Below are 23,662 nucleotides of genomic sequence, written 5' to 3' on the forward strand. Positions count from 1 at the left end.
TGGCCTGGGGGGGGTCTTTCTCCAGGGTGACGGCTGGGCTGGGGGGACGTGTGTGAGAAGCGCCGGGATTGGGGCTGCTGCGCGGGGTTTCGGGTGGTCCTTGAGCAGGGGAAATGGGGGCGATGAGTGAGTCTTTAGAGACAAACGCTGATTTGTGGCGGGGAAGGGGCCGGCGTTTGGGGGAGGTGTGGGGAATGGTGAGAGGGAACCTATTGTTTCTCTAAAGACTGTGTATCAATTCCACGCACTAGGACTGGAACCCGGTTGTTGCAGTGAGAGATCCTCTCCCTGTTGGAGAGGGAGCCTGGCTTTATTTTGTGTAGGTGGGAAGTAGGGGCAATAAAGAGAGATCTGGGGATAATTTGATGTTTTGGTGGTGGTAGAGATAGAGGAGGTCCGCTTGGATTTAAAGGGGCAGAGGCAGCCATGTTTGCTGCTCGTCTCTGCAGTGTAAATAAATTCCCCTTCCAAAACCTGCTTTCGATCCCCTTCCTGGTGGCTCAGCCCCCCCATTCCAGGCTTTATACTCTCTTCCTTATCTTCTCTTCTTATCTCCCTGAAATCTACCCTCGCCAGCAAAGCGGCATTTTCCTTCCCTCCTCCTCTCGGTTGCAAACAGGACATGCTGGGGGACTGCGGTGCAGAAATTAACCCTTTTCAACTCAAATCTGCAGAGAAATTACAGACTGACATTTCCTCTAATGTCCTAGAGAAATTAAAAAACAGAAATATGTGGAATGTTGCATTTATCTTATACACCGCAAATGTAACAGAAATATCTTTTGCAATTTCTTGAACTAAACAAGGAAATTGCATTGGCCATTTTATTTCATCTAGGGCTGTGGGTAGAAGGCATTGTGGAATGCTTTTAAAGGTATTTGATACTGTATCCATTGACTACATTTTAAATCTAGAAAATAAGGAGTATTTTTTGCTGAAAATATGAAAAATTTGGATTGCAAGGGTGTGTTCTTAGACAAATAACTAGGTCTCCCCTTTTTTATTCACTTAAAATGTAGATACTTGCTGTTATGTATAGCAGACAACTAATTAGGTTATCCAAATTTGAGCCCAGGAATCAAATGCGTGTGAAGCAGGCATGTTTTGTGTTTGTAATCTTATCGAAGCACCAAATATGAGAATAGAGACTTTGGGTCACTGTGCTGTAATTAGGGGCTCTATCACAGTAATCTCTTTTAAGTAATCTTATTTTTATCCTTTTAAAAAAACGGTAGGTTGAACCACATACTTGCCAATTTAGTTTAGACAGCAAGAGATCTTTACAAGGAGTTTCCAGATACTGCACATTAGTAAATAGTTAGCGATTTTATGTAGAATTTATGTATATCTTTTAAAGTAACACATTATAGCGTACCTTTTCTCTCATTCTGTAACTGGCTGTGGATTCAGTGTAACATCAGTCTCTTTACTGGTGTTTTTATCAACACATTTGACTGGCGCACAGGTTTAGGATCTTAAATTATGTTGATAGATTTTAAGGGTGAATAATTCCTGTGGACTAAAACTCTCGCACCTTGCATGTTGGACCAAACAATGACATAATAAGTGATATCACTTCCCAGTTATTGTTTACATCTTCAAGTGGCTCATAGTACAGATGTGCAGTAAATGTTTCAACAATTAAATGTGGGTGTCCTTTGGACCACTTCAAAAGGTGCTATTGGCGCCAAAGGAGAACAGACACCAAATAAAAATATGGACTGAGAAGAAGGGTTGTGCATCTAAATGACAAGGTGCTTTTCATGAATATAGTATGGAATAATTTTGCACTCCTTTGTATGTGGAGTTACTTTAGAGCTCTGCTGCAGTGTGTGTTTTTAAAGTTCAAAGCAGTACTTCGTATAGTTTGTATGCATTAATGTTATCCAAGCATTGCCAACTCTTGCAGGCTTATTGTGAGTTGAATGGTATTTGGTGTTTTATTAACGCCCTAGCTCCTGGATTCATGTGATTATGTAAAAATCCCACTTTAAAAAAAATCAAAGCCAAGAATTTTGCTCATGTGGTTTCAGAGAAAATATGACTCAACGGAACTCTCAAGTTTCCAAAACCAAAGAGCAAATAAAGAGCACTCCAGATTTACTTTTTTAAACTAATCTCTTGATTTTTAAATAACTATCTTGATTTGTGGTGCTTCCCTCATAAGTTTTGAATACTTGGGATTTTCAATACTGTTATCCTAGAGATTACTTTCTGTAACAGTGGGAAACCTCTTCCTCCTCGACAAAACAAACAACAAACCTCAGCAGCCCTTAGGAAGGTGCACAGAGACAGTAATCAAACTCACTAGGTATGTTAAAAGGATGAAAAAGAATCAAGTCACTAAGGCCCCAGGCTACATCAGCTTCTTGCTATCACAGACCCTTGCATTTGTACATAGTCCCACTGCAGTCTGTGGGAATCCTCACAGGGACAGAAGTCTGCTAGTGTATTGCAGTGCAGGGTTGAAGACCTTCTATCATTTCATGTATCAAGTGCACCTTTGTTCTGTTTTGATGACTTTGTTTACAATGACTGATTTTGCTGTGAGCCAAAATGACTTGGTTTATATTCTTTTAAAAGATGTTTTATTATGGACACTGGCTTTATGCTTCCTTTCAAGATGTTAAAATTGCATTGAAAATGTGTTGAAGTTAAATAAATTATTTTTTAGATAAAATTTGGGACATACATATGGTGTTGACACTTCTGTGAAAACTATCAGTGTTTTTCTGTAATGAAAATTGTAGACTATAGAGGTATGTCAGGAACCAGTTGAAAAAATTGTCTTATGGAATTTAGTATTGTCTTATGGAGTTGAGGCTATCTGTAGTTCAGATACAAACACCATAATTAATTTTTGTTACTGGATTCAGTATTCATATTTAAAACACTCGGCTTTATGTTGTCCTGTTCTGGACATCCCAGCAAACTTTATATAAACATTTATTATTTAAAAAATTATTACACTGGCAAGTTACTGTTAAATTGTTTTACGTTCATACTGGTATGACACACCTAAGAGTGTCTTCACACCTATAAAAAGTGCCTGCAGTATAAATACAAAATCTGCACTGCAGTTTCTTTGAGGTTCAAGGATTATTGCATTAATTTCCTATTCACAATACCAAAGGAGTTGTACATTTTCAAACAATAGCAACATAGACTGTTGTTTAGATGCTTCAAGGTTTCTCTGTGTTGCAACAAATTGGCAAAATAGCCTGCCACAGCAGTGCAATCTCTTTGTTTATAAAACATGTACAACAACAAACAAGAATTGAAATTGGCAGCTTCGTGGGTTAAACTTTTTGATATGACCAGGACTGCATGAATAAAGTGTCGTCATATGTAAGGAAAAACCAGATTGCTCCATGTTTTAGAAACAAATATGCACAAAAGATAAAAGTAAGTAATGAAGTCTTTGTGCATAACTTTGACAGCTTTTTCAGGGTTTTAGAAAATAAACAGAACCTTGAAGCTCTGTGGGTTAGTGCTGCAGTTCCTGCTTGTGTTAATGGGACCTGCCTAGCTAATGTGCCACCATTATTTTGATGCTATATCTCAGAGCTTTGGGTTTCCAGGCAATTGCTAGTTCAGGTCAAAGGAAAGTCCAGGTCAGCCTTGCGTTCACTAAACTGATGTTTAACCATAATGTAAAAAATTGATTCCAGTTTGTTGCTCTCTTTACCTTTACTGATGAGCCAATAGTAAAGTATCAGTTCTTAAAGTAGTTTCTTTACATCTCTGTGGAATGCCCTACATCCAATGATGTGTGAACCTCCACAAACTGTATAACATACAATTTTAGATATTCCTACAGTACGTTGCAACAGTGGACAGGAAAAATTAACAGTCAATCAAATGTATTATGGAAATTAATTTTAAACTTTTTGCTGCTAACACCTTCCACAAAAGTGGTGGTATTCTCAGCTCAAGCACTGCATGGTGATGAAGTGTCGGGTTCAAATTAATGGGCTTCTGCTTCATTCTCAGTCAGGAGCTCCTCTGTCTGGTCATTATTGCAGTGGAACTGTGGGTCTCAGTCATTCTTGTTAACATTCTGAATTTGTATTTGAACAAACATTACGTTTATCATTTTTTTGTGAATGTTGTGTTGGCTTCTGCAGTTTGCCTGTGGATAGGTAAACCCAATTTACTCATAATACCTGTAGCTGTGGAATGCTGGTTTTAGCATATCACGTTGATTAGCCCTTTCTGCTCAGATTTTGGGGACTTTACTTTGTACTCCTGTGATATGATAAGTGTGTGATGGTGAGGGAAAGAGGAGGGGCACTGTTGACACTGGGAGATCTCATCTAGAAAATGAGATCTTGTCTTCCCTAATGCTGCTGGACCTTTCCTGGCGTGATAACTGCAGTCTTCCTAGGTCATACTTGGAGAGCTGTGAATGCTTGTTTGTATTTGTATATTTTTTAATAAATATTCTGTTGGCATATTTCTCTATTTCATGCACCAGTCTAGAGAAGCCAATCAAGTTGAATGCAGATTCCTGACTTGGTTGTGGTTTCACTATATTCTATTTTTGTGTAGCTTAGCATTGTCAGAAATCCAGATAGCATTTACAACAATATGGTTTACAATTATACACACTCAGATTAAAATGTTGTAAACGCATTTTGTTGTTGTTGTCACTCTAATGTACTAAAAGTGACATTTAAAAAAATCTGATTTACCTTTAATTAGTTGTTAACCATATATTGACCTTGTGTATTTCACTTTCTAAACGATTTCATTTTTGGCTGTCTTATCTCAGCAGGATGCTGGAGTTATATGGGTTGCAGAAGAATGTTGTTTCTTCCTCTTCCCCCTCCCCCCACCACCCTTAAAGCTAGTTTCAATAGAAAATGTGAACATTTAAAGCTACATGTTGGCTTATATTGTTAATTTTTAGCTCTTTGACCACTAGGTCATCTCTTCTAATTCAGCCTGTATCAGTAGTGTTCAAAAGTGAAAGCTTGAATATAACAATAAAAGTCTCTACACTTCAGGGAAACTGTATTTTACGGTCATCTATCAAAGATATCATTAATGATTTTTAGTATAGTGGAAGTAAAAATAGAAAGTAACTTTGTGGTGGTGCTCAGATGCAGGGATTGGCATCTTCATACATTTCTGTAATAAATAATGCTGCTCTTTCTCAAGATATTTCAAAGCATGTTAGAATGTAATAAGGTACCCTTACTAACCTGATCAATTCCCAGGTGAATGTTCTTTTGAGACTAGCTAATATCCATGGTTTTAGTGAAGCTACATGGGATACTAGTAAAATATAGCCCAAGACTGACATTCTCAAAGAAGCCAACAAGGCTCTCCTTTTTGCAAAAGTCTTTTAGTAATTATCAAAGATAAAAAATTGGATCAGCAACATCCACTACTGAGTCTAGTGACATTTCTGTGGAGATCTTAGAGATACAATAATTATGTAGCTCATTATATTGCATGTCACTAGGATCTGAGCACCAAACAGGTATGTTGTAGTCTGAGACTTGTGATGTGGGTCCTAAAAATACCTTAGATAAATGTAATAGTGATTCAGTGAAAAAAGCTTTCTTCCCAGAAGATTCCAAAGCACTTTATAAACTTATCTGTGTATGAATCGCTGAAATTGCAGCCACTTCTTGCAGCCACAGCAATACTATATAAGAGTTTAGGGCACGAAGTTAAGCATATTTGCCATTAAATTAGGATAACCTTTCTCATGAGATCTACTAGCCTAATCCACTTCAGATTATACTGTTTTCCTGGTACATAGTTTTCATTTTCCAAAGGGGGAACACTTATTTAATTTGTTTAAATACTGTTCCTATTTGGATGTTATTGTAGTTTAAGCATTTTGTCTCTAGTTTGTGCCACTGACAAGTTCTGTTTACATGATCTTTGTTCAAACTATTTTTTTTTAATAGCGCCAAAAAGTCTTTCCTGTTAAGAAGCCTTAAATAATTTAGCCACATTCTTCTTGATCCTTTGGCTGAGATCCAGTGTAGTATCAGTTTATTATTTATTACATCCTCTATCTGGATATTGAATTCTGTACTTGCAGGAGGTGGACTCTGAGTTAATACAACAGCAGTAGTTGGAGATGCAAGAGACCTATCTTGCTTAAAAGAAATACTTACATGCTTCGCTCAGACTGCTGAACGTCCTCACTTCCCGCTCTTTTCGAGATTGTTATTTTACTTGGGTGAGTTACGTCCAACCTCCTTTTTAGCCCTTCAGTGCCACTTCTGTGGCAGCCAGAGGGCTGCTGTGGAGAAATACAGTTCTCTTTGCGTAAGGGGTGGAAGATAATCTCCCAAGAGTAATCCTGTTTTAGGGTTAAGATTTGAGATGGAGTCCTCCATTTATGGCCTCTCATTATTCTAGCATTTGACTAGCCCCAGGGGTTATTCTTTCAGTGCAATATAATCCAGATGCTTTCATTTTGAAAGCACCCACTAAAGTTTTGCAAAGGAGAGGGGATAGGAAAGTGTGTGGGTATTAACTATAGTGATGATGAATTCAAAGACTCTGGAGGAGGGAGCTACTGATGTGTAAGCTCTGTGGGAGGAGAACAGTTGTTGGGCATAGAAGTCGGTTGCATGTAGTCTTTCTGTTAAGCAAAAGTCCCTGCTGCTGCACTCTGTACTGGAAGGTAATACACCAGATGAACAGGTTGTCCCAAATAGGCAGAGTGCATGATAAAATCAAGGTCTATTTCATGTAGACGTACCCACAAAAAGGAATTATTTGAAAGCTTTTGAAAAACTTAAGATTTCTACCAGTAACTTCTAAATTAGTAGATGTAATTGAAGGTTAATGTATCCAAACAAAAAACCCCAACACTCCACATCCTGTTATGCTGTCTTTAAAAAACACTTTTTCTTGGAAATTTAATCATTGTGAAATCTGCTCTGTTGGCTGCTCTGGGGGCTGAATCCTGTTTAACCATGGAGCTGATGCAGTAAACCCAGTAGCAGTGCAAGGTTCCCCCTGCCAAAGTGTATAAGCTTTGAGCTTGAGGGGCCACGTGTGGGGGTTCAGTATCTGTTGTCCATGCTGTTCTTGGATTCTGCTGAGAGTGGTAACAGGAATCTAATTAATGCCAACTACTCACTAAATGATTTCATTTAAATCACTGAACAGCCATCAGTTTGTAATTTTCAAAAGATGCTAATACTTATATAGGCTGGATTAGAATTGGTGACCTCATGGTCAAAAAGAATCTGTTGTGCAATCTAAATGTACCATTGGTCTAATGAAATGACTTTAATCAGTTGGACACAATCTGATTGGCATAATCTTCCCATAGATTAAATATTGGTTTCTCTGCTTTGTCGTAGAAAGATTATACTACTAACATACTATGCAGAATACAGATGCATTTAAATCCCAATTTCTAAACATCAAATGTCCTCGTAAGAGAGAGATGAAAAATTGCCTGCCTCATGTTTTTTATTCATGCAAATATGTTGCAGTCTGTAGTGTAAAACCTCTCTCCAGTGTTTTACATCCCCATTTCTGCTCTGAAAAGCGTTGAAAATTACTGTAATGCTTTTTAAGGAAGAAAAGACCTTTTATTCACGTTAAAGTAGTTCTTAGTGACTCCTGAATGAGCGAGTTGGCTGGTTGTGAATTATAGTTGATTAATGATATGTTTTATACACGTTTCAAGCTGATGCTGTAGCTTAATTTTGCTGAGATCCTTAGGTAGGGTTTAAATGTGGCCAGAATGTCAGTGAGGCTCAAAATTCCTTTTGGATGCTCCAGAGCAGGTATTTTCTTGGATCATTGTCTAGAGAATACTATGGGTAGCCAATCATGTAATTTATAAGATGTGTCATCAAAGAGAGATTTCAATCTCTCTTCCTGACCGAACTCTTAATCCAAAAATTCTTGGTCTTTATTACTCTTAGACGTAATTGAAGGAAAAGTCTTTTAAAAACCTTGCTTCTGTTCATCCCTTAATTTTCCTCTAGTGAAGCAAAGGGCATCTTCTAAATATAACTCACCTTTAATGTGGTCATTGCTGATTTAAAGAGTAGAGATACAAAGCGCTGTTCACACTGGCGCTTTTCATCTGTGAAACTTTTGTCGTCTGTGTGTGTGTGTTTTTTTTTTAACATCCCTGAAGGACAAAAGTTTTGCCGACGAAGTGCCAGTGTAGACATACTCTAAGAGGAGGTTGATGAATCAGTGTCAGTTAAAGAAAAATGTTAATGAGTATGTTTTTAGCTGGTAGTTAATCTTTCTAGAACCCTAACTGCAAGTTACCCCAGAAGGAATTTTTGTGAAAGTGGGTGTGAACATAGGCATGAGTGTGGTTTTAGATGTGTTAGGAACACAGGAATTACCGCAGGTCCCAGTTAGTCTAGGAAAATAGAAATTCCTTAGTGGATGGTTAAAGACCTGCCCATAAGGGAAGTTTCTTCCTAATCCTCATCAGTTAGTGATTGGCTCAAGCTTTGAACAAAAAGGGTGTATCGTCTCTTAACTGTTGTAACTGCAACCCTTGTCAACTAAGATTATGCATGTGTACAAATTTAACAGGATAAACTAACAACTCTCTCCACTCACCGCTAGAACATATTCACAAACCCCAGTATAGAAATATTTGATTTAACTTTCCATAAAAATGTTAACTGAATTTGTATAGTGAACAGTTTCATAGATTCATAGACCTGTATAACACAGGCCATAGAAGTTCTCCCAGTAATTCCAGCATCAAACCTATAATTTCTGGTTGAGCTAGAGCAGCATCTCCAAACTGTGGGTTGTGACCCCCCCAGGGGTTGCAAAAGGGCACCAGGGGCTTGTGAGACATGCGTGATGCACAGTGATAGGTGGCTGTGTGCACCACCCCTGCCAGCCACTGCTGCCTTGACATGCTGCGCAGTGAGAGGCATGTGAGTCATCAGCATGCTCATTCTTACTCCTGAGGGAATTCTGCACCAAAAAATTAAATATTCTGCACACAGTATTTTAAAATGCTGCAAATTTTATTTGTCAAAATAACACAATATAATCACACCATTTTCAATTATTTCGGTAATTTATTTCAAAATACTTATCAGCAAATAATTGAAAATGGTGTGATTATATTGTTGTTGTGTTTCTGTGTTATTTTGACCATTAAAATATGCAGAACTTTGCAGAATTTTAAATGGTGTTAATTTTTCGCTGCAGAATTCCCAGGGTTCTGTGTGGCGCAGTCTGGGTGTGGGGGGTCTGGGTGCAGGACAGGAATCTGGGTGCACAGGGGCTTGGTGTGGGGGTTCTGGGTAAAGAGGGAATTGGACTCTGCAGGGGGTGGGGTGAGATGATAGTGGTTAGGGCTCAGTGTTGGGGTGAAGTGGGGCTTGGTGGTGTGGAGGGTCATGGTACAGCTGGTTGGGACTCAGTGGTGTGGGGGGCTCCTGATTCGGAGGGAGCTTGGTGGGGGGAGTGTTCCAGGTGCACAGGTGGGGGGGTCACTGTAAAGGGAGCTGCTCCCCCTGTCCTCACAACTCCTGTGCATCTGAACCCCCCTGCACCAACACCCCCCTCCCACTGAGCTCAGCCCTGCCCCCCTCGCACCTGGGAACCACCCTGCTTCCCCCCCCCCCCCGACACACACACGGTGCAGAGTTTCCTGCAGCCAGGGGATGTTTCTGGAGCTTGATCTGACCCAGCCACAGCTGTTCCATGCAGGGAAGAGGGAGGGGGAACTCCATCTCTGTCCTCCTCCCCTCTCCCCTCCCCTCCGAAGCTGGGACCGACATCCCTGGGTGGCCAGGGCATCCCCAGCCCCCTCTCCCTCCCAGTGATTTACCTCTTCCCCTGGCTGCCTGAAGAGGTGCATCTGAGCTGCGGGGAGGGGTGAGTGAGCGCTGGTGCAACTTCTCTTTGCTTCCCCACAGAAACCATTTTCTGCAAGGAAATAAAGTGATTCTGTGGGGGGCGTTTTTCTGCTGCACCACGGTTGCACACAGTTTCCCCAGGAGCATCATTCTGCAGCATAATGAGGTGGTGGCGGCTGGTAGGAATGGGACTTGCAGTCACCATGTTGACCCCCATGGGCAGGAGGTGGGGGAGCTAACCTGATCCTGAGGGGGTTGATTTGTCTTGAGACCTGAGCCAAACAAGATGCTTGTAGTTGGATCCCATCAGGCTTTGGGTTTGGTTTCAGGGCTCTATCTCAGGCCCCTGGGTGTCTTGTGAACAGAGATGAACCCAATGTGGGTTGCAGCATGAAAAAGTTTGGGAACCACTGAGCTACAGCATCTCTTTGAGAGAGACTGCCAAATTTAATGTATCAATATATCTTCCTTTTGCTAATCCTGTCCTGGGAAATATTCAGTGTTCAGTCTTGTGGCTGATGTGCAGTTTACTTGTCTCAAGGAAGCACAATTGTAGGGTCTTAATGATCAGAGAATAATGAATCTTGCTGCATAGCATTCTGTCATTGGGTTGCTCCTCTAAGTTGTGTAATTACAGTGGTAACTTTACACATGACTGATCTCACCATGAAGTAAAACTGAGCATGGGAAGAGTCCGTCTAATCTGTGGATGTGGAGTTGACGAGTACGTTTTTGCTATGTAAGTGGCGAAGTTACTTTTTCTTGTAGCTGCTTTGTCGTTACATCTCTCTACTAGTTCCTGAGGAGGAAGGGGTTTTTTTTTTAAGTCTGTCATGGAAAATATTGAATAAGTTATCTGGATATGTTGCTTTGGGAGGATGAGAATGAAACTTGGGCAAGAAAATGGGCAGATCCTTATTGTGAAATGTATGTCATGGGATCTTTAATGTAATTACAGACCAGAAAAAAATCTTGTGTGAAAAGGCATTTGGGATCTCCATCCTCCCAACACAAACATGCACATACTGTGGTACTTCGTTTATTTACCTCGAAATGACTAAAATGACCTTACTGGGTAGCAAACCAGTATTTCAAACATGAGGTTTAACCCATTAAGGCATTCTCTCCAACTAAGCATTAAAATGGTTTAAATTTAAATTTCTTTTCTTAAATAGGGAAGAAGGCTAATCTGTGAGCATGTAATATTTCATTCAACTTTTTTCCCTCTGTGTTTGAAGTGGCTGTAAAACTGTCTCAAGTCTTATGAGGTAAAGATAGTGTTATTACTACCATGTGACGGACCTGGGCATGTCGATGTAGGTACTCCAAAGGAAGCCAAGGGTTGGCTTGTTCTTTCTGAACTTGGCTGAGATGGTTGCTGAATTTCCTTCCTGTATCTTCAGGGGGGAACTTCTCCTCTCTGGTTTGTGGTTCCAAAGACTTGGAGGGCAGGAGGCATCTGGGAGAGGAACGTGGCCTACTTTGAGTGGCGCCAAGGTGAACATTTTAATGGCAAGATAACTTATTTTCTGTCTTGGTTTATCCACCTCAGCCCTGAAATCAGTTTTTACCACGTGTTGTTTAAAGTCTAATGTCATGGAAAAATGCTCCTTCCATTGGTTAGAGCTCTTTGGTTTTCTCACCAGCTGGAGTGGAATAATTAGCATCTATTTGCTATAATTGTGCTACTGTGTATTTTAAAAAAGCCAACAGCCAGGGCCTGGTAACTTCCAGGGCATGTATCAGTGCTCATCTATTTTCGCAGGCTTTTCTGGGGAGAGGGAAAGTTTGAATAAGATTTTTAAGGAGAAGGAAGAGAAGAAACATACATTGGTGGATTTGGAAGGTCTTTCTATGACCCTTCTAGCCTGTTGAATTTATAGTGGTTGTATGGTACCTGGATCCCTGGATAGGCACTTCTGCAAAGGTTAATAAGCATCACAGTTTCAGCCTTCTAATGATTTGTGTTAGCTTTTTCTGATCTGATATTTAGAATGATTATTCTAACACTGAATTCGTTTGGGCCCACAGTTTGACCTGTTTAAACTCCTGCAGCTGACAATTTCTTCTGTTTCAAATATCTTGAGAAACACGTGTAACTCTTGGAAAAAATTAGTCATTCCCCTCTGCTGGCTGAAGAGAAGCAGTTAAGTTAAAAAGCCTGTGCATAGAAATGTGTGGACAGTGTCACTGAAACTGGTATACAAAGGACTGTTCTTATTTTAGTTTCACTACAAATGTGTGGTGAGAGATAATTTCCATTTTCAAACTTCTAGGTGGATATTACAAATAATGAGATTAAGTTATTTGTTGTTTTACTGAAAATAGGTGTCTGAGGCTTGTTTGCAAAGTAGCTTTTCATCTTTGGAACCCTATCTGGCTATTAGACGAAGGTTCCTAACCATCAGAGGAGTGAAGTTGTGGAACAGCCTTCCAAGGGAAGCAGTGGGGGGCAAAAGGCATATCTGGCTTCAAGACGAAGCTTGATAAGTTTATGGAGGAGATGGTATGATGGGATAGCCTCATTTTGGCAATTAATTGATCTTCGATTATTAGCGGTAGATGTGCACAATGGCCTGTGATGGGATGTTGGATGGGGTGGGATTGGAGTTACTACAGAGAATTCTTTCTTGGGTGTCTGGCTGGTGAGTCTTGCCCACATGCTCAGGGTTTAGCTGATCGCCATATTTGGGGTCAGGAAGGAATTTTCCTGCAGGGCAGATTGGCGGAGGCCATGGGGGTTTTTCTCCTTCTTCTGCAGCGTGGGGCACGGGTAACTAGCTGGAGGATTCTATGCACCTTGAAGTCTTTAAACCACGATTTGAGGACTTCAGTAGCTCAGACATAAGTTAGGGGTTTGGTACATGAGTTGGTGGGTGAGATTCTGTGGCTTGCATTGTGCAGGAGGTCAGACTAGATGATCACAGTGGTCCCTTCTGACCTTAAAATCTATGATCCTGTAATTATACATTATTGATCACCCTGATTATCTGTGTGCATGAGTTCTGAATTTTATTACATTTTTGAATGTAAATTAAATTGGGCAAACCCATACAAATCGCTAGTAGATAATTGTTAATATTAGAAAACTACCACATAATTTGGCACACTTTAGTCTTGATTTTTCCATGCAGAGAACAGAAGGGTCAGGGTGTTACACAGCTGGTGAAGAGTCGGATGCATTGGGGGTACACTGTGTGCAGGGTAATGTTGACTCTATAAGAGGGTATCTAGTGAAACTGGAGGTATGAAAGTTGTTTATATTCTTGGTAGCTCTGTTTCTCCTTAACTGTTTTAGTTGTTTAATTCTTTTCCTTTGATTTACACTAATTACTTACTTTTTTCTCCCTTTCCTTTTAGGCCCTATGAGAGAAAGGGAAAGCTAAGGATGCTGGAGCAGAACAATGGATTTCTCTTTCTCTTTCATGCAAGGGATCATGGGAAACACAATTCAGCAACCACCTCAGCTCATTGACTCAGCCAACATCCGCCAGGAGGATGCCTTTGATGCCAGCAGTGACATCGCTGAAGATGGTGGTCAGACACCATATGAAACTGCCCTGCAACAAGGCTTTCAGTACCCTACTCCAACAACAGAGGATCTTCCACCGATCACTAATGGCTATCCACCTACAATCAATATGTATGAACCTCAAGCCAAATACCAGACATACAGTCAGTATCCCAATGGTTCAGCTAATGGCTTTGGTGCAGTTAGAAACTTTAGTCCCCCAGAGTATTACCAAATGGAAAACTCTAACGTGAGGCCGCATGAAGTTCTGGAAAAACCTTCCCTTCCACAACCCCCACCGCCACCACCTCCTTCAGTACCACAAACGGTGATTCCAAAGAAGACTGGTTCACCAGAAATCAAATTAAAGATAACCAAAACTATCCAGAATGGCAGGGAGTTGTTTGAGTCCTCTCTGTGTGGGGACCTTTTGAATGAAGTACAGGCAAGTGAGTATGCTAAGATGAAACATGAAGGGAGAAAGGAGAAAAGGAAAAAAAGTAGCAAGCATGACTCTTCCCGATCAGAAGAACGCAAGTCACACAAAATTCCAAAACTAGAACCAGAGGAACAAAATGTAAGTGGAATAACAGTTTCAGGTTTTTGTGATTTATTAATAGGGAATTCCTTTTTTGCAGCTTTATATTTCTTATTAGTTGTTTATGTACTTAAAAGGCATTGTGAGGCTGTAGTTCACTGTCTGACACAGTATGCAATGATCAGAATTGTTTAGCAATTGTCTACTATGGCTCAGATGCAAAGCTTATGTATCAGAGAGGAATAGTGGAAAGAATTATGAGTAGTAGTAGTTAGATTGCAGTAGCGCTCAGAATTGGGTGCTTTCCAAACATAGAGGAGGACACAGTCCCTGCCCATAAAAGTATATTATCAAAAGATTCTTGAATTCTCTTTTTTCAAAATGTGATTTACTGGGGTTTTATGGCATTTGAAGTATTCATTGTTAGTGCTCATAGAAACTTAGCGAAATTTTACTTATTTCTAAGAGGCACCTAAAAACATGTTATAACTATCTAAGTATACTGCTTTCTGTACAACACTTAAACCACATGCTTTAACTGACAGTTGCTGTTGAAATCAATTTTAATAACTATGGTGGATTGTATGATACTAAATAACGAAGAGGTGGCTGTATCTTGTGTACATACCAGCAAAAATTAGTGTACTAGTGTTGCATGCAAATTAGAAATGTCAGTTGACTCAGTCAGCCCACACTGATTGAGAGACTTCTGTATCAGTGTCCATAATGATTTTTGCTAGGTGCAGGGGATGCCAAAATTTCATTTTGCAATATGTATGTGTACACTGCGCAGAAATAATAGTATTGTAAGTTAACCCTTAGTACACTGAGGACAAGTGTACTAGTTTTCAGTACCTGCAGCCTTTCTCTGCCTCCACGGTCAATAAAATGAGCTTCCCCATGGACACTTGGACTTCTGCCCCCACCTTAAGAGCACACACTGTGCATGACAACATGACCACTTTCCAGCTAATTGCTCCTGCCAGCCATGTGCTGCTGTTATCCTTTTCGTATTTTTTCCTGGTTTGAGAGGGACTGTCAAAAGAGAGGTGAGACATGTCAGGAATATGGGAATTGTCAAACTGCAGGGTGGTTGGTGGTGGTTTTTTTTTTTTTTTTTGCACCTTCCTATGAAGCATCTGGTACTGGCAGCTGTTGAAGACAGGATACTATGCTATATGGTCAATGCTCTGGTCTAGTATGGCAATTTCCATGTCCTTGACATGTCCCCACCTCTTTCCATCATCGTAAGCAGGCTGGTTTGGCCCCATCATATCACGTTCATTTCTGTGTTTTATAATAGTTTTATATAGCTGCGGGTTGCCTAGGATGAGGACTTCTGAAGAACTGGAGTCAGAGGCCGTCAGGGCCCCAAGCAAGCGTCTCACCTAACTGTGCCTCTCAGCAGCCAGAAAACCTTCCTTTTCAATACCATTCCCCACAAGACTCCAGTCCTCAAGTAACTCCTGTATCTAGTCTAAAGGGCATTGTTTTAACGCTTTTGGTTGTGTTTCAGTATTGCATTTGGCAGTGACTGTTTCCGTTCTACAGCAGAAAAGATGGCTTCAGACACTTGAATGTGGGCTTTTCCCAAATACAGATCTCCCATGCAGTAGTTCATAGGCTTAACCATCAATCCACAGCCTTGAGTGTTACCTTATGTTTGCACTTTTAGCAAATGAGAACTGCGATAGGTCCATTTTGACTTAAATTTAAAGTCTTATGCATGTTAAATTTTTTTAGCTGCCGATGTAAACTATATTGCATGCTGCTGTGCCTCAGTTTCCCTTCTTAGAGCAAATGCTGCATAACTTTGTTTCCAATTAAATCAAACCTTCTTTAATCTGGTTTGTTAATATAATTCAGCGAAGTATTCACCCTTGTATCTGGGCTTCTTTTCTTGCCCTTTCCATAGCATTGACAGTCACCTTTGCATCAGGCCTTAGTCAGTGTTATATCATAGTTTTGCCATGCTTCCATAGCAGGGCCTCTCTTCTGTCCCAGTTCTCTCTGTGTTGGGATCTTTGTTGATCCAGACCTGCTGCCTGGCAACCATGAAGAGCATCTTCCCAGGTGTCCCCAGACTGAGCCAAAATCTTTGCCTTATGTAATCCCACAGACAGTCATAGTTCCCAGTCACTTGATCCTCCTTCAGTCATGTGCTCTGTCTGGCAGCTAAAATTCTCAAAACTCTTGGAGTCTGGTTTTAAAGGTGCTATATCCCTATAATGGGTATATGGGGTTGCACCTGCACTCAAAGGATTATTGACCTGCAAGAGATGGTAATTAGTGTAGTATAGCACTTTGTCTACGAGGAACTGGAATTATTTTAAATTTGCCCCCTTTCTATCTTATGCTTGCCTTTCAAGGGACGCTGTCAAGCTAAAGTTTTTTAAAAGTTAATACCCGTGTTTCAAATAATAGCTCTGAATACTGAAAATTTAAATTAATTTTTAAAAGTTTACATTTTGCTTTTTATTCAATATGGGCAGTGAAACAAGAGTGATCTGTAGTCATTTACTTCCTGTTTCTAATATAGAAATCCAGTGCCACCCAAACTCTTCCGGGGAATGTTTATATTTAAAATAAAATGAATATGGAATTAAAACTTAATCAAAATTAAAACATTGAACTTTATGCTTTGAATTTTTGTTTGTCAAACAACTGGTTAGAACTTGTTTCTAGGAAACTAAGTGAGAAGTATGCAATCTTTTGTTTGGACTATCTTTTGTGTGATTAGCTCAATTGTTTTGGCAGAAATAAAGTTTGTCAGCTCATTGTAGGTAGAAACATAGGCAGAAGATGTGGGTATATTTGCCATTAACAGGTTGGTGTAGCATGGAAGAATTTGTAGAGTATGGGTATTTATTTGGTTGAGGTTAGACAACCTGTAGAGAACAACCCTTATGTGCCACTTTAAAACGAAGTACTAACATTTCTATGTATCTAAAGTAACACATGTTGAGAGCTCTAATTGGCGTGTACTAGACAGTGTGTTTTAAGTGAAAGTTTTTTAGACGTTTCAGTGTGAAGCATGCATTTATGATTATCATGGGGGTAATGTGTAATTTTGTGGGAACAGATCTTCATTTTAAGTGGACTAATTATAATCTAGCTGAATGGTATATTAGAGTTTCCGACTGAATGCTTTGTCACGCACACCCTTCCCATGAACGTCCACTGCTTTTCCCTTTGAGTGTCTCCATTGACTACCGCTTTTCCACCATATTAAACACAAGCTTTTGGTCCTTACACTTAAGGCCCTTCACAACCTAGCTATCTACTTACCAGCTATTATATCATGTGCCTTATTATATCTACTCCTCTGGCAATGCTAGTTCCTATTGAACTTTTATCTCCTTTTCCCACAAGCACGTAATACTCTCCTCCATCCGATTCCTTAAGCATGGAATGCCTGCCCTCCTCATATTAACCTGTAAAGCCACTACCCTTTTCTCTTTCAGATCCTTCCTACAAACCTGTCTATGATATAATGTCTAAAGTGAACTGCTAACTAATGTTGTTCATGTTTCTTGCGGTTTTTTTAAACCAATAAATAGCTCTAACACTGCTGTCTATTTATATAACCAATTTACAGTGTGTAACTGTGTGCTGCTCTGTTTCCTTTCCTCCCTTCCCTATTCCCTCGGAGTTGTATCTCAGTTTAGATTGTAGGCTCTGAGGGACAGTGACTTCTTAATTGTAAATTGTACAGCACCTAGCACGAAACCCTGGTCTGATTGGGTGCTACTATAATGAAAATATATTAAGTAGTGTGGGAGAGATGAGTATTTTAAAACTGACCGTAGATCAGTCATAAGGAGTTGATCATGTTTTCTGATTTTATGGTGGTGTTTTCTTCTCTCTGCTAATTTATTTTTCTCCTGCTCCTATTCTCTTTGATGTGTTCTTCTGTTCTACCATCCCCTTATCCTGTTCACTTTTATTTTCCTGTTTTCTCCTTATTGTTACCCTTTTCTTAGAGACCAAATGAGAGGCTTAGTGTGCTATCAGAAAGACCAAGAGAAGATATACTGTTGGAGGAAACCCCGGTTAGTACTGATGTAAATTAACACATCTTGGACTCTTAGTATTATAGACATTGTTTTGCTGTCTCACTACAGTATGAACACTTTATACGTTAGTGTCAGAGAAATCAATCACTGGTGTTGGAAATGTCTATATAATTATTATTCAGAGTAATAGCCGTGTTAGTCTGTATTTGCAAAAAAGAAAAGGAGTACTTGTGGCACCTTAGAGACTAACCAATTTATTTGAGCATAAGCTTTCATGAGCTACAGCTTACTTCATCGGATGAAAGCTTATGCTTAAATAAATTGGTTAGTCTCTAAGGTGCCACAAGTACTCCTTTTCTTTTTGCATAATTATTATTGTGGCCAGTGCTCACTGTAATTGTATATGATGACAGAATAAAGCAACACCAAAATCACATTTGTAATTGGTTTACTGAGTAGAACCTTTCTGTGGCGATATCTCCCCTTTAAAATGTCTTTATTATCAATCATTGCTCGTCCTCAGTGAACCATGCAATTGGAGTCTGTGTCCCCTGTTGTCATGGTTGCATTTGACCATCAGTGCCAGCTGAAAGAAGAGAAGAAAAACTAAATTGATGAAGAAATAAAAATTAAAAAAATCCAAACCAAAACCCCTTATGAATCATTGTGCATTAGTGAGTCGTATTAAATTGTTTTCTTCTGCAGCTGATATGACTGTTATCTTCTTTATAGGTCCAGCAGTTCTCACCTTCTCTTCCAACGCAAGTTACAACTGCCGTCAAATTTCAGGTTGGCGATCTAGTCTGGTCCAAGGTGGGAACTTATCCTTGGTGGCCTTGCATGGTTTCAAGTGATCCACAGCTTGAGGTTCATACCAAAATTAATACAAGAGGTAAAGGAGGACCATTGAGTGGACATGTTAGATACTATATCAGTAATTGCTCCTTAATTAAAAATATTGCTATAAAATACAACTGACAACTTATGCCAATTGGGAACAGGCTCTCAGAGTGAAGTTAGCAATGATGAGCCAAAAAACTAACTTCATTTAACTCTCTCAATGTGACGCAAACAGATCTCTTCTGTTGTTGTTCACCTAGAGCAATTCAGAAATGCAGAATTGTCTTGATTTTTGTTTATAAATACATTCAACTGTTCATTCAAAAACAAATCAGAGGAAAGTATGCAACTGAGTAAATGATTGATTTTTGATTTATCTTTTTTTTCTAATATATTTGTTTTAGAACAAGTATACATGTGCTCATATAAAAACAATAACCGATTAAGTTATTTTGGAGTGAATTTAGAGAAAAACAAGTTGTCCACTAAGTGGCATTTTTGCGGGGTCATTGACATCTGGATATTTTGAAAATGAAATTTTGAATGATTAAAAAAACCCAAGATTGTCATTGCTACTTCATTGATCTGGCTTAGCTTCCCCTGGTCCCAGCTGGAAGATGTGGCCCTTATGGTCTTCCTAATGGGATTAAGCATTCAGCCTGTTAAATAGGAAAACTTCAGTCGCACAAAACCTTGCATGATTCCTATGTTAGTAATATGAATAAACAAATGCATGTATGTACTCAGACCATGTGTTTACTTAGTTTAGAGAGAGATTCTGCCACTTAACTCTTGTTGAGTTGGTATCGTTACAAGTAGTCCTACTGCTATCCGTGATACTGCTTGGTGTGAGGACTAGATACTGCCACCCTTAGACTGTAACCTGAAGGCAGGGACAATGCCTCCTTACTTTCTAAAGTGTTGTGAAAAGTTGTTACAATACATAAATGTGCAACTTCAATTTCTCACAGAAAGTTAGCTTTGTTAAATGTTTCTATTTAATAGAGATGAGTTTCAAGCAAATTCAAAAACTAGATGGCTAGGATGTTAGAGTAGCCGTTCGTGTGGTCCGTTTCCCCCCCCCCCCCCCCACAATTGACTTAGTAGCTCTAGTTTAGCTTTTAGTCTGACTGCATAATCTTATATAGGCACTTTTATAAAACCATATCAGATGTATAAGAAATGGAGCTGCATGTATTTTACTTTCTAGCTTCTATAGAGCTAAGGAGAACTTCTGTCTGTAAGAATTGAATGAGTGGAGTGGAGTAAGAATGTTAGGCTAATATATCCAAGTAAACACATGAACTGACTTCTGTTGATAGTACTGCTTACTAGAGTGTGTTTTAATTTCAGGTGCACGTGAATACCACGTTCAGTTTTTTAGCAACCAGCCTGAGAGGGCATGGGTGCATGAGAAGCGGGTTCGAGAGTATAAAGGACATAAACAGTATGAACAATTATTGGCAGAGGCTACTAAGCAAGCCAGCAACCACTCTGAGAAACAGAAGGTATGTTCAGCACTAAATTCAGAGTGTTATCCACAATGTCTATCAAAGTAAAACCTAAATTTACAAAGGGGACCCATCCTGAAACCTATTGTAGACTGATGCATATTCGAATGTTGGAAAAATAAAGTACTGTGTGCATTCCACCTGTGACTAAGTAATCATACTTTGCAAAGATAGTTAAATGTTTCCACATGCCATTATGTCCTCCTTATGGATAAGCTGTTACCTGAGCTTGTTTTATCCCCAGTGCAAAATCGAGATGCAAGTATTTGTATCCCCCGTCCTCTTTCAGTAACTTTCTTGGCTGTAGTCCTTTTCTGGACACTTAGTTTGCGTGTGTGTGTGTGTGTGTGTATGTATGTAACTTCAGAATAAATATTAGATCACTAATTTTCAGTGTTTCCGTTATTAATATATTCCTTAGAAAGCAGTGTACGTTTTAAATAGCAATGTTTACGCTCTCATCACCATCCCATACGTTTCTGATGTTATGTAGATTCTGCTTGTTAGCAGTCCCTCAGTTGCCAGCAAAAGTTGCTTTTATCCAATAATTGCTAATAAATGGAAGGCAGGTTTGCAAGGCAGCAGCCAGGGAAGGAAGTGCTGGGAGGTGAACCTGCCTGCAGGGAGAATAGCAGAGTGAAGGTGCAGCCCTGATACTGGAGCTTTCTGCAGGGAGCGGGCGTGTTGGGGCCACAAAGCTGCACAGTACCTCTCCCTGCATTCTTCTATGCATCTGATGAAGTGAGCTGTAGCTCAGGAAAGCTTATGCTCAAATAAATTGGTTAGTCTCTAAGGTGCCACAAGTACTCCTTTTCTTTTTGCAAATTCAGACTAACACAGCTGCTACTCTGAAATCTTCCCTGGGTGCATCTCCGAACGTCCCAGTGCAGCCCCCTGGCAGGGATCCTGGAGAAGGCAGGGAGAAGTACTGTGCAGCTCTGGCATCTGGGCTGCAGCCCCCTCCCTGCTATTGCCCTGCCCACAGCCTCTCCTCTCTGTCTGCTGCCCCTTCCTGTGTGGTCCCTGTGTGCATCAGTTTTTGCTGGGCTGCAGCCCCAGAAGGGAACACTGGGACATGGTGAGCACTGGCTGCAGGCAGATTTGTGAGGCTGCAGTCAGAGGAGGCATGTCCCAGCACTTCCTCTCCTGGCTGCAGCCTCACAAATGTGTCTGCAGAGGGTGCTCCACATATCCCAGGGTTTGTAAGGCTACACCGCTACGAGGAAACATGCCTGCAGATGGTTCCTTTCTTCCAAAAAATGTTGCTAATAAGCGAGCAGCATGTTGTTGCTAATATCCGAATCCTATCAACATTGATATTAATGGGATGGATGGTTCCCAGCCATATGTTGCCATTAACCGGAAGTTGCTAATACCAGAATTGCCCTTCAGCGAAATCTACTGTATTTGTTTAATTGAGAAGGGAACTATTGGCCAGACCGCCAGACTTATCACTATATTTTGGTGGGCTTCTCAAGTAGATATTTAAGTTAATTAGAAGTAGTAATGAATGGGGAATGGGAGGTTTAGAAGAAGAAACAGGATTAAAATAAGTGGGTGAATTGGATTATCTTCTGGCTCATATATCTACAGAATTGTGGATTAAACTTTGCCTGCCATTGTCTTTAGAGGGGTTGCTCAGAGCAGAATCTGATTCACAAATTTCACTGGTGATGGCCCAGTAAGAATCCAGTTTGACTGTCAATTCCAGTCTGAGTTTGCAGGCCTGGTCCCCAGAAATATCTTGTAAACTGAAAAAACATTCACCTGCAATCTGAGATACATCAGGGTCCTTGGAATGGCTTACATAGGGTCATTTTGTAGAGCAGGGCCACATTTAAAACTAGTTTATTTTAATTGAACATTTATTTTAATGTAGCCAGGAAGCTAAATAAAATACATGTAATAGAGTTCTCTTTTTGTCTTAAAGATTCGTAAGCCAAGGCCACAAAGAGAGCGTGCTCAGTGGGATATTGGTATTGCCCATGCTGAAAAAGCATTGAAAATGACTCGGGAAGAAAGGATAGAACAGTATACCTTCATTTATGTAGACAAGGAGCCAGAGGAGGCTTTGTCCAAAGCCAAAAAGACTGCTGCCCCTAAATCAGAGGCTAAAAAGAATCGTCGGCCTAAACCAGCATTGAACGCTCAGCCAGAACAGACCAATGCAGTATCCGCATCCCCCTCATTATCAAATACTGAGGTGCGAAGGCAAAGTCAAAGGAGGCAATCAAGTGTGGAAGAAGAGGAGCCACCACCTGTGAAAATAGCATGGAAAACAGCTGCAGCCAGAAAATCCTTACCAGCTTCAATAACCATGCATAAAGGGAGTTTGGATCTTCAAAAATGTAACATGTCTCCAGTTGTTAAAATTGAACAAGTTTTTGCCCTACAGAATGCTGCTGGAGATGGAAAATTCATCGATCAGTTTGTTTACTCTACCAAGGTACACACTTATTTGTTACTAACTCCTTTGTCTGTAAATAACACACACCCACAATATTTAGTATGGGGCTCAAACTTAAGCGTCCACCAACTTTCAAAATGTGATGGTCTATGCAGGAAGCTTTTATTAGATACTACATAAAATCTGTCAGGTCCCGCTTTTTATCAGCAGCCCCGATAAATAGAAACATCTTAAAACTTTACTAACTACAAGGGCTAGTACAACCAGCAGTCTGTGGGGTTTTTTTGTTTTCTTTCATTTTTTAAGAAATGGAGGGTGGAGGGTTACTCTTTGGTTTTAGTGACAGAAATTTCTACAAAACCGTTAAGCTATTGCTGAGAACTTTTGAAATCAATAGCTACAACAAGCCACTTGTTTAATTCTAGTTTCCCACTTTAAATCAGAATTGAGCTGCTCAGCCCTTCTGGGTTAAATTGGAACTACCACTTTGGTGCCTGTTTGCAACAGGTGAGATTACAAGATGGTGCGTAAATAGTGAGTTAAAAGCAAAAAAATGAACAATCCTGTATGGTAAAGACATTTTTTTAAAATAGCTTTTACCTCTTAGTCTCATGCAGATCATCAGCAACCCCTCAGTCAGTGTAAGTAGCAGTAGTGGGGCTAATTGGCTGCCTTACTTTTCTGCCCTGTCTTCCTTGAGGACATATATGTGCAGTAACTCTTCACGTAATGTAGTTATGTTCCTGAAAAATACGACTTGTAAGTGAAAGGATGTTAAGCGAATCCAATTTCCCCATCAGAATGAATGTAAATAGGTGGGGTTAAGTTCCAGGAAAAAAATTTTTTGCCGTACAGTACTATAGTTGGGAGGTGGTCCCACCTTACCCTGCACGGGCACAGCCCACTGGCACTGGAGGCAAGGAGGCAGGCAAGGAGGCTGAAGGTGCTGTAGGCTAGGAGAAGGACGTTGCATAGCTGCAGCTTCCCCTACTCTGCAAGCACC

General features: G+C 40.1%; 1 protein-coding gene across 5 annotated transcripts in view; it reads left to right on the plus strand.

The window, feature by feature from the left end:
* Positions 1-23,662, plus strand: part of NSD3 (nuclear receptor binding SET domain protein 3) — a 63,705-nt gene that overhangs the window by 418 nt on the left and 39,625 nt on the right. For 4 of the 5 annotated variants that reach the window (XR_013344572.1, XR_013344573.1, XM_077805740.1 and 1 more), the window contains exons 2-6: positions 13,197-13,924; positions 17,869-17,937; positions 18,634-18,793; positions 20,095-20,249; positions 22,183-22,698. Coding sequence is in view for 3 of the 5 variants with exons in the window: in XM_077805740.1 (XP_077661866.1) it covers positions 13,241-13,924; positions 17,869-17,937; positions 18,634-18,793; positions 20,095-20,249; positions 22,183-22,698 (1,584 nt within the window). In the remaining 2 variants the exon portion in view is untranslated. The remainder of the gene's footprint in view (positions 1-13,196; positions 13,925-17,868; positions 17,938-18,633; positions 18,794-20,094; positions 20,250-22,182; positions 22,699-23,662) is intronic. The other variant, XM_077805741.1, reaches the window with a different exon arrangement.

The sequence above is a fragment of the Eretmochelys imbricata genome, chromosome 26 (assembly GCF_965152235.1).
Source record: "Eretmochelys imbricata isolate rEreImb1 chromosome 26, rEreImb1.hap1, whole genome shotgun sequence".
Lineage (NCBI taxonomy): Eukaryota > Metazoa > Chordata > Testudines > Cheloniidae > Eretmochelys > Eretmochelys imbricata.